The sequence below is a fragment of the Pagrus pagrus genome (genome assembly GCF_965226575.1).
Source record: "Pagrus pagrus genome assembly, chromosome: 4".
Classification (NCBI taxonomy): domain Eukaryota; kingdom Metazoa; phylum Chordata; class Actinopteri; order Spariformes; family Sparidae; genus Pagrus; species Pagrus pagrus.
Window position 1 is genome coordinate 10,366,724 of NC_140188.1, and position 11,365 is coordinate 10,378,088.

General features: G+C 40.9%; 1 protein-coding gene across 1 annotated transcript; it reads right to left on the reverse strand.

Annotated features, from left to right (window-relative positions):
- Positions 1-1,277: 1,277 nt before the first annotated feature.
- Positions 1,278-10,473, reverse strand: tsr1 (TSR1 ribosome maturation factor). Its single transcript, XM_084350861.1, has 15 exons — positions 10,308-10,473; positions 9,451-9,554; positions 9,124-9,352; positions 8,313-8,447; positions 7,728-8,182; positions 7,053-7,197; positions 6,541-6,725; positions 3,934-4,154; positions 3,642-3,801; positions 3,425-3,535; positions 3,179-3,311; positions 2,149-2,265; positions 1,828-1,968; positions 1,647-1,721; positions 1,278-1,551 (listed from the first exon to the last, which is right to left on the reverse strand). Exons 1-15 carry the CDS (start codon positions 10,432-10,434, stop codon positions 1,373-1,375), a joined length of 2,517 nt encoding a protein of 838 aa, XP_084206987.1. The 5' UTR covers positions 10,435-10,473; the 3' UTR covers positions 1,278-1,372.
- Positions 10,474-11,365: the final 892 nt, after the last annotated feature.

Consider the following 11,365-nt stretch of genomic DNA (forward strand, 5'->3'; position numbering starts at 1 on the left):
GAAAGCTGTAGAGCATCTCAGCTTCAGTTTGAAAGCAACAGAGGGGTCGTGATCTGAGTGTGTGTGTGTGTGTGTGTGTGTGTGTGTGTGTGTGTGTGTGTGTGTGTGTGTGTGTTGACTAAAGCTGAGAAGGAGGCTTCAGGTCAGGACCACCATGGAGAGAGAGAGCAGGGGGTGTGGAGGGGTGTACACTGTCTGGTGATAGTGAGCAAAGTGCTATTAATACATCCATTCTTCCATGTTCATACAATTTTAGGTACACCACTTTCGATGAATAACACGAAACAGAAAGGATATCAAGAGCGCGTTCGGAGAATAGTTTGTAAAGCAGTTATTTGCCCTCTCGCCCTCACACTTAAAATAGCTTGGACGAGTGAAGAAGTCTTGTATTTTGTGTTGGATGTCATTTCATACAGCATTAAATTCATTCCAAGACTGGGGATTAATTAGGTCCTGGCTGCCTCTTTTTTTGTAAAGTCCACCGAGGCGTGTTTGTGATAAATAATGAACATAAATAAATGAAGCCGACAGCTGCTATTTGTCAAAATCTTAAAGGCCAGAAGTCATTCACTGAGAATTTCTGTTTAACTTGGGAGTTCTTTATCCCTGATTAGAGTTCCTCAAATATCCAAAACATTATCAATATAATGATTTTGCCTCAGTTATTACATTTTAATGTGGCTGCAGGCTTTAAGCCACATCTGTGTGACTTTCAAGAGTTGCCAGTTTAATGGGCTTGATACATGACTAATGTAAAAACTATTAGTGACCCACCAGCTGCCGTTCTAACAGCCCTCATCATCCGTCTAATCATACGCAGCTATTTGTTCAGTGGTAGTCACTCAAATACTTCTGAGCCATTTCAAACAAAGTCGTGAGGAAGCTCGATTAATTCTTATTCATCGCTGCCATCTAGTGGCCAGAACAGACCCAGCAACGAGTTCAATAGCAAAATGTAACAAGAAACCTCAGGATCAGGGGAGCCCAAACTTTCATCCTTGGAGGGACAAAATTGAAACTTTATTGTGGGCCAGGAGCCAAAACAAACACCTGCTGTATTGTGTTGTTATGATGCATAATATTATAATATCCCAAGTTTCCTTAATTGACTGACTTTTGATGCAAAATTTTACTCTGGACGCTGTGTTTAGATTCTGTAAAATAAATAACAGCAATACATATATTATAGTTTGTTTTTTAAAATTAATTTTTCAGTAGAAATGTGGTGGGCCAAACACACGAGCAGCCCTGCTCAAGATAAACAATTAAACATGTGATACTTTTGATCTAAATAGTTTTAATTAATACACATTACACTTTTTGAAAATGTCATGTGATCACATTGACGTAAAGTCTGTCTTTTGTCCCTCCACTACTCCATGTCCAAGTCATCCATCTCCACAGTGATCTCTCTCTTGACCCAGGGTAAAGGCAACGACACGTAGGGGTCGTACGTCCAGCGAGGATACACTCTCTTGTACAAATTCATCAGGACTGTGTCTTGAGAAGGCAGCTGATTATCAAACACACACTTCATGTGACCGTGTGTTCCTGAAAATAAATAAATATAGCAGTCAGAATTGGCAGGAGATAACAGACATTCAAAGGAAGCTGCAGACGCAGCGTTTTATGTTTAATTTTCTCACCTAAAGCCTCCTTGATGTGGCCTCTCCGACCCCACTTTGTTCGCAGCTCCACTGGCTTGAACCACATGATGTCATCTGACACAGAAAAGACAAAAGAGCAGTTAACCATGAAGCTTAAAGCCACAGAGAAGTGAACCATCATCTAATATTGTGTTGTCAAAGGATGACAACATCCTCTCACCTCTGTTAAAGAACATGTAACGAACGACTGCAGAACGCCGGTTAATTTTGAACGGGTGTCCGCTCACTACAATCCTCTTCAGCACAACGCGCCGAGGGTCACAGCTGAGGAGGCTGCCTGTAGCCACAAGGTCCTGCATGCCTAGAAAGACACAGTAACAAGAACACATGCTCAGATACCATGAATTAACTTAAATGGATAAAATCAAATAAAACAATTTAAGAGACAACAGAGCGAACAGTCAAAAGTTTCAAATGAAGGCAGCCAAGCCACTAATGAAATATACTTATTTTCAAACACAGGCCGGACTTTTCATCTCACCGTCATTCCTTTGTTTGAAGAGCAGGACTCCCGCTGGGTTGAAGGTGATTGGAGCGTACACGGACACCACGGTGGGAGCATCTGGCCTGAGGAAGCGCTCCATCTTATGTTTGTCAGCTACAGAAGAGCAGAGCCGAGTTCAATGCTCAATAATTCATTTATAGCTGTATGTCCCGCAGCTAAATCTGCTGCGGACCGATTGCTTCCACAATCATTCTGCTGCTGTAGTTTTTGAAAGGAACTAACAGGGAATCCATAATGCTATTGAGCGACAAATAATTGGTCATATAACTAGAAACCAAGCGAGACACTGAACTCGCTGGCCTTTAAGTGACTGAACACTGGTTTGGATAAGAACATCAATAAATTCAAAGAATCATCATCATCCTCTTTTCCTTTTGGCGTCATCTCAGAGTGGCAAAAACTTCACTCCAATAAATTTGTGAAAGTATGGGGTCCATTCTTCCAAATTATGAAGAGAATAAATGTACCACTCATTTCTGATTGAAGCAACATATGCAGGTTGGAGGGGTCTCTATATTACATTGTTGTGGCTGCTGTCTTGACTATGACCGTCTATTACAGACGTTAATATTAGCTGTCTGGTGTTTTTTGTTGTTTGTTTCTGCTTTGATTTGTATTTGTTTATTTATGCTTGTGTTTTTTTAGTTTTGTCAATCTTTCTAAGCTATTTTCGTCTTTAACAATATGTTAATTACTGATTATCAGGGCTGATATTTGGCAGTTTTCTGATTATTGGTATCACTGCTTTTTGTGTATAACTGCCGATAAAATAAATACATTTAAAAATGCAGTACTTTGGCTCTGATGCAGCGCCCTCTTTCCGGTCAATAGCGCAAATTCCTTTGGCCAAGTTCACCAAACTGCGCAAATATACTTTGTGAAGAAAATAAAAACAAACCCAACTGATTTTGGTTCAAAATGTAACTTATGAATGCAGTCTCTGTTCTTCTAACGCATGTATGGTGCGATTTAAATTACAGGTATGTTGAGTTTTGTCTATTACTACCTGAAGTGTGCTGAGAGAAGATCGGAGAAGCCCTGAACCTCCTGAATCCACAGTGAAACACCAGCTCCTCTTTAGATTTGATCGGCTCTGTATTACTGGGGTGTCTCCTCACCAACAAGTGCATCACTGACATCTGTGTAAAGATGAAACAAATGATAAGGCCAGAAAAATCAATAACAATAACACTGTGCTGTCAGCGGCACTTTGTTTCAAATGGACAGTTATAACCACTTTTGGATGTCATACCTTCTGTTCATGAGGCAACAGAGACACCAAAGTCAGAGGTCTGCCTGACTGCACACTCTCCATCACAGAAAAAGGCACATCGATGATGTGAAGCGTAACGTACCAGCCGACCTGGAACAGAAAGGGCAACGAAGTCAGTGAAGCCACAAATCTTGAGTGCATCAAGAGTATATTTACCAATGATGATGGTCACTGCTTTTTGTTGGTCAGTTATTACCATAGCTCCCTCTTCCTCAGCTGCAGCCTCAGCAAGGATGCGGTGGCGAGTGCGATCAAAGCTCTGGAACTGGAAGATCCGCGAGTAGTTGAGAGGCAGGTTCTCCATGGGGTCCCAGGGCGAGGCGCGGAAACTTTTTAGGCCTCTATAGCGCTGGAACCTACACACACAGAAGACAGCAATGAGATTAAACGAAGCAATGATCAAAGTTATCTCAGATTTTGTTTTCCTTCCAAACTCAATTGACAACACTTGCATATTTACTCCTCATCCTACATATAAGAACACAGACCTGATTCTGGCTGCCATGTCGAGGGGTGTGTCCACCTCATCAGGAAACATTTCATTGGATCGGGCCTCACGGTAGCGTTTGAGACCTTCTTCTTCCGCAGCTTCGTCCATGTGCTCATCATAGCGCTTATCTGCTCCGGTTCGCTCTGTGGTGCACACCTCTTCCTCCTCCTCCTCATCCTCCTCTTCTTCTTCCTCTGAGGCGCAGCCTGAACCTGGCTCCTGAGCAGGAAGGATACAGAACAATTTGTACCGAAGTAAAGCAGAACTGAGCCATGTTGATATTAGAGGCCAGAACAGAGAATTCCACTGATTCTGAGTAAGTAAACATATGTAGACCCGTGTACAAGTCAATAAATAAAGATATTAAAGTAGTTTAATGTTTCCTGTCCACTAAGAAGTTTTATTACCTATACATTTTTGACATTGTGAGGTATATGACTGAAGTTTCTGGTTTGAAACGGATCACACTATCATTCTGTTTGTCGGGTTTGAAGATGGGGCATCAAAATGGGCCAGTGCCACATCCACACTTTACCCTATTTTCTCTTCACATTTCCTGTCTGCCTATTGGCTAAATGTTATCAAGTAAAAGTAAAAATACTCCAAAATCCTTGAATAAAAGGTTTATAAATAAGACCTCATGGTCCAAAGCCACAAGAGGAAGAAAACTCTGGGTTAACCAAACAAAAGGACATTTATTAAATTAGCCAGAGGATCAGTTACCTTAATTTTAATAATTAACTTAGTTCTAATTTACTTCATTATCATTCGTTTGTTTTGTTCCTTTCTTTTTCCTAACTTTAAAGCTAAAAAAAATGCTATAAATATGAACAACATAATATGTAATTTAAAGTAAATGTATGCAAAATCTCACATTCAGTATTAAAAAAGAAATGTTTTTAAATGTTTTACCACTAGATTGGAAATGCATTTTCCTGTAAATGGTGTTTAACTTCCCCAATTCAAACTATGAGCTATTACCCCTAATTTTAGTATTAAATGCTTTTGCACATACAACACCAAATCCAGACATGTACACACACACCTCTTTTCCTAGTTTCCTCAGGCAGCTTTCTGCCTCCCCGTTCACAAACAAACAATGACTAGACGCACATGTTGGGAACGAGTGCGGTCAAAGAGATTCTAAGTTTAGAAATTGTTATTGTATAATAGCCAAGCATAAACAAGACTTACCCAGCCACAATAAGAGCAGTGTTTTGAGAAGACTTGTAATCTGCATAGTAGTATTTGCATCGGTATGTTTGAATGTGATAAGGAAGTTGCCAGGATTCAAACTATGGGATTCCCTGGTTTGCATAGATTTAAATTGTGTGTCTATAAAAAAGACTGTCTCCGGTGTTTCCAGACATCCACTCTGACAACTTCTAGAAATGTAACCTCCATGGGTAATATATTTGTAAGAGGAAATGAATCATCAAAGACGACATGCTTTACAGTGCTCAGTCAACTGGCAGAGACACACATGAAGGGAAACTCTCAGCATGGGGTTGATTCACAACCTCTCCAACATCCTCGCTGCAGTAATAATAATCATTATCATTTGAAGTACCCTTTTCCCCATTGTTACCCTCTCCTAAATATGTATTCCTGTGCGCAGACCTTGACATCAAACACATGCTAATAACAATTACAGATCGTAATGAACTCATTGCATAAGGAGAGTTTCCCCTACGTCTTTTCAAGCAGAGCTGGAAATAAAATAAATGGTCGACCCCTCCCTTTCGTCCAGACAGGAAGTTCTGTTCACAGGACAGGAAGACAGGAGGCTTCTCTCGGGACTCCTGCTCCAAACACTATTGTTGTGGTGAGCAGCCTGGCACTACAGGCCAGAGACAGACACTGAGAAAACAAACAGTGCCTCTCAGTTACGAGGTGCACTGACGGCGGGTCACGTATGCACCGCTCCAGCCCCGGAAACCACTGACACTCAGAGCTTCTCCTTCTCCAGATTATTGTCCTCGTCATCCTCCATAAGATTACACTGTCTGACTAAACTAATCCTAAAGGTGTGCTCAGGGCAGGTCTGAAACATTAATTGATAAATCAATTAAGAAAGATTTCCATGAATTAACAGGTATTTTAAGAATTGAGTAATAATTACAAGGTATAATATGTAAAATTACTCCATAAAAAACAACTAGACCTTTGTTAGGCCTTTGTGTACTCACATTCTTTTAAGCGTTAGCAGCAATATTCAAACCCAGAGAAATCTATAATGTAATCAAGTTAAATGTGAGTTTCATTTGGTTACCGGTCATTATAACTTCTGAGGAAGCACCAAATGATATGTCGGGGAATGAGCCAGGAAGTTGGCAAGTATGACTAAACTGAAAGTGAAATAAACTTTAACACAATACCTCGTCCGTAAACATGTCTGTCTGAGTCATGGTTATTTCACTATGGAGAAAACAACCCACACGAACCCACAACATCATCAGACGTCTTTTCTTTATATTGTTTTGACTGAGAGACCCCTAGTGGCAGAATTACATAGTGTGCATTTGAGTATATAATGCCAAACATTTGTAGATTCCAGCTTCTACAAAAGACTTCTTTAAATATTAAAAAATACTGAAGTGTGTACCTGAGAGTTGATCTCTTCATCTTCTCCTTCCATGGCCTCGTCCAACATGTCATCGTCATCGTCATTATCGCTGCTTTCATCATCCGTGTCTCCATTCTCCTCGTCGTCTTCATCAACAATCCATGAAGCCTGGTAGTCTGATGTTCCTTTTGGGACCTTCCTCACACGTTTGGTCTTCCTGGCCTCTAAACAGCAGAGAGAAACATCAAAGAAACATTTAGACTTCTGTTTTAGTATCGTAGATTACATTGTATATCATCATGACTTTAGGTTGTGTAAGATACTTGAAGGGAAACAAAATATTGCTGATGTTTTTCTTTATGTTTGATTCTCTTTATTTTTTACGACATCACATCATTTTATAAAAGCCTCCACTCCCCTCCAGCATCCTGGGAAATCAGCTTCATTTATACGCAATTTCTTCAATGCAATTGTTGCCTGTCACTTGCCAAGGACTTTACTCAGTTAATATCATCTCAAAATGCTGTTGTGTTAAAATTCTGTTTCCGCACCTTCGGCTTCCAGCAGCTCCGATTCTGTCGGCCACGTCTGCTCTCCGTCCATGGGGTCCACCTCGGCCTCGGCCTGCAGACTCTCTCTGGATTTTGGGTCCGCTTTCATGAGCACCCGCACTGGAGCCTCACCTTCACCTCCATCCTGTGAGAAACACACATGAGTCATCACAACATTTACATTTGTTTTGAGAACAGAAGAGAGTTTTACATTCTTGTGTTTACTTAAATTTGCTCAAGTATCTTGCTTGAATCTTTTATTATAATCAGTGTCATGACTCCTTTATTGTTGTAGATTATTTCTGCATATTAAAGCAGTTCAAAGTGCACATTTAAAAACAAATTATTGAATTAAAGTCTCTTTCATTACTTGTTTTTACCAAGTGAAAAAGAACTGGCTGCCTTTAAAAGGTGAGAAAAATAACTATCTGTGACATCAATACACAAAATAGTCTTAAGTAATGTTAATGGGCTTTAAAGGAATATCTGTTGAAGGTGAACAGCAGAGATATCTGCTGTTATATCTGGCATTAAAAGAAAATTTTTGATGTAAGTTTATAAGCAATAAAATACATGGGAGGAAACCCCTAACCCTTTCTAGGGTAAGGGTTAGTGAGGAGCCTTTTGCATTTTGAATTTTAAGACAGTTGACCGATAAAATCCATAAGAACCTACCATCATGTCAATGTCTCCTGCCTTGCCAGACTTTGCTGGTCTGGCTGCTGTTAAGTTGAGGGGCAGAGGGTCTGATGGAGCATCAATCTGACTGAGCTGAAAGTCTCCGTGTCCACTGATGTGCACCAGTCTGTCAACCCGTAGAGGACGGCCTCGGACGTACCCGGAGACACAGAGGGTTCCCAGCCCAGTGGGTCCACCACCTGTCCCCTCTGCAGGGCTGTTGGGTGTGAAAGTGACATGCTGAGCCAAAAGATGGGAACGTCTGGAACGGAAACCAAGCTTTCTCTGTCTCTGAGTGCCCAGGTGTCTTAGAAGAAGAGTGCCATCCTGCTCCGAATCCAGAGGGAAGAGACGGGCATCAGGAAAACGGATCTCAGTGATCTTTGACAGAGCTCTCCTGGACTCGACCCTCTTCTTCACAGGAAGATCAGACACACCCTGACACACCAGTGCTACATGGGGTGAAATTAGAGACAGAGACAAAAGGGCTTAGAAAATGCAAACCAAGAAAAGAAATCTATAAAAAAAAAAATCAATAGAGGAGTCTAAAAGCTACAGCAGTGTGCTTAAGTCTATACCCACCATGGCTGGGGAGGCCCTGGGCAAAGAGGCAGGAGAGACAGTAGTCTCCATAGCTGTCCCAAGCTTCAGTCGAGTCCAGCACAAATACAAGGCTGTCTGCAATCTTGGCGACATCCAGCAGGGAGTGCATGTCAGCTGTCCAAAGAAACCATCAGAAAAGCTTCAGAATAGGACAACAGGAAGACAAAGTAGTACAACAAAAAGGCACTGTAGGAGCTATTTTTTGTGGTTAGTATTTAGTTGTTGTTTTACTAATAACATTTTAGATGTTTGCTTCATGTCGATTAGATCCTGAGTATTTTCTTTAGCTAGGTATTTGTTTGGTTGAATTATTTCCTTGTTTAGCATGTTTAGTTGTTATATAATCGTATTTTGTTTTGTATGTGAATTGGGGAATACTGTGGGCAGGTAAAGGACCAGCATGCACCTGGATGGGTCTATAGTTTATAGATGGTAGGCTCCTTTTTTCCCCCCAAATTTTAATATTATGTTGGTTACGGTAATGAACACCTGAACTTGACTTTTGGGGGAGGGAAACAAGCTGCCATTAATAAGATTTGGGGCTCGTCTTGGGAGTGGTTGCCTTTATGTTCTTGTGTAATTCCAAAGCGTATGTCAATAGTTATTTTATACATGTATTGAACAACCTGGCAGAAGCTGTGGGAGGAGTGCCAGTCTGTGCTTTGGTGAGAGTGTTTTTATATATAGTTTTGCATTTATATTTGAAAAACTAATGGATGAATACACTCACTGCTTTCAGTTCAGTTCAGTTATTTAAAGCAATGACTGTTCCGTATCGCTTAATGCTTACCTGTGCTTTGGCTTACAAAGGTGAACCTTTGTTTAAAACGAGGAAGAATCATCCCAAAACTGTCACTGATGCCACTGACGCATCGCTCCTGATGCACGATGCCTCCAGCATCCTCCCCACGAAGCAGTTTGGTGATAGCACCGGCGTCGACCGACGCATGGAGGGACACCACAACGACTAAATGAGGGGGACCGTCCCTGCTGCCAAGCCGTCGCTTTTCTGTGAGGACCTTAAAAGACATGGGAGAAAGACTTAAGAGAGATGGAACTTCTGCAGCACCAACTGGAGATTATTATTATTACTAGAGACTATTCATTACAAACATACCATGTCTTTTTTATTCCGGCGTAGCTGGTTGGCTTTGTGCCTTCTGTCCATCTTCTTTTGCTCCTTCCGCTGTTTTTTGGTAAGGGCGGTCACTGACACTCTCCCTGAGAGAAAGTTCAACACAGGGATTTATTAGTATGTTGTTTGGACACATTATTGGACAAACCACATAGTATTTGCAGTGTATAACACACAAAGTGCCAAGGAATGTCGCAAATCTGCAGTATGATGTATTTCTTAAATTGTGCAAAACAACAACTAATCATTTTTGCTTTTGTGCTAAGCTCTCTGGCATAATATTAACGTATTAAGCCATTTAATATAATACCCTTTGCATGCACAGTGTAGTTTACAATTGTGTTGTAAGACAGTTTTGCAACTGAACCATAAACTTGGTACTTTAGCATTAGTGGCTTTGAATTTATGGTACAGTATAGAATAGTATAGTATAGCAGTATTAAACTACATATAAAGTGTGAAAAACTCCGAAAAATACTTTGACAACATGTTCTGACAACAAACTGGCCCAAGGTTAACATATAATGACAACTGTCTCTTCTCTCATGAGGTGTCTTTGATCCCTGACTGGTCCCCCGGTACTTTAAATGGTCACACGTCAACTGAACAAAGGTGTACACCAACAGTTTAGTCACGTTTAGCAAGAGCTACGCAATTTATTCCAAAGAAAGGGGATAAAATACTAGACAAATATGTGACAAACGTCTTCCAGTGAACCGACGACATCCCTAAATTCACTAGAAAACTCAACACGTGTGTTTGCAGAGCCACACGCTTACACAACACAACACAGCTAACAGCTGTGGTTGAGTAACACTTCATCGTTGAACACGGCTCACCTTTGTTTTCTCTCTCGAGTTCACCTTTCGTCCGGTGCCTGCCATTTTTGTGGGCCTTATTTTTCTGTTTGTATATGCCGGGTCTGTGGCCCTGTTGTTTTTCCCCGTTCGCAGCCATTTTCGCCATGTGGGGAAACTCAAGTCACTTACTTCCGCACTCGCGCCGGCGTCATGACGGAGGCGTGTCGTCACACTTTCTGGAGAGTCGTCGTCTTCAAAATAAAAGCATAGGTTGTGGTTGTGTGAATTATATGTTTGTGAGATGGACTTTCCACTCCACTTTACATTATTTAATACTGCCTTATAGTACTCCATAATGCCTTTTTTTAGAATAAAGCGAAAAAACAACGTCATCTATATATGAGCACCATTAGATTACAATATCCTACATAAAGTATTAGGTTGCTGAGGTTTAAGAAAGATACATTCACAGTAAAGATTCAGTTAAAATGTTTTGTTTTCTTTCTGCATGGTAAATGTTAAAGACTGGATGAATACGTAAAACATCATTTCATTTCAGTCTCTTTAATACCTTTTCAAGAAAGTGCATAACAGTATACATTATCAGATTCACAGGATTCCACTCTGTTTTGCATTTAAAGCCTTATATGGCCAACCTTTTCTGCTTTCTGTTATGCAGTTTTGATCGAGGCTATCATGGGCTCAAAATAGCCAAATTTGCTGTCACCTTTAGGATCTCCTCTCTTCGTGGAAAATCTCCAAGTTGTGCAAGACACATGTAGCACCAGTCACATGTGGCACCCTCTGAAGAGGAAGTTTGCTAAGTAATGGAGCACCCTCCACTCGCATTCAAGCAGATCCAAGAGCCAACTTAAGAGGAGTTTTTCCATTTGTTGGCTTAACAACAGGAGGTTATTGTACAGCTATCATGCAGTGGTTAGAGAGAACGGTACTGAAGTTGGAGGAGAGGCAGGGGGTTTTCTCAGTACTGTTACATCATGCACAAATGCAGAGAATGCATTAGTAAACAAGAGCTGACTTTCATGAAATGCCAGAAGGAAAAAATTGCATGCTGTCGGTCTGCTGATGGAGGCTTC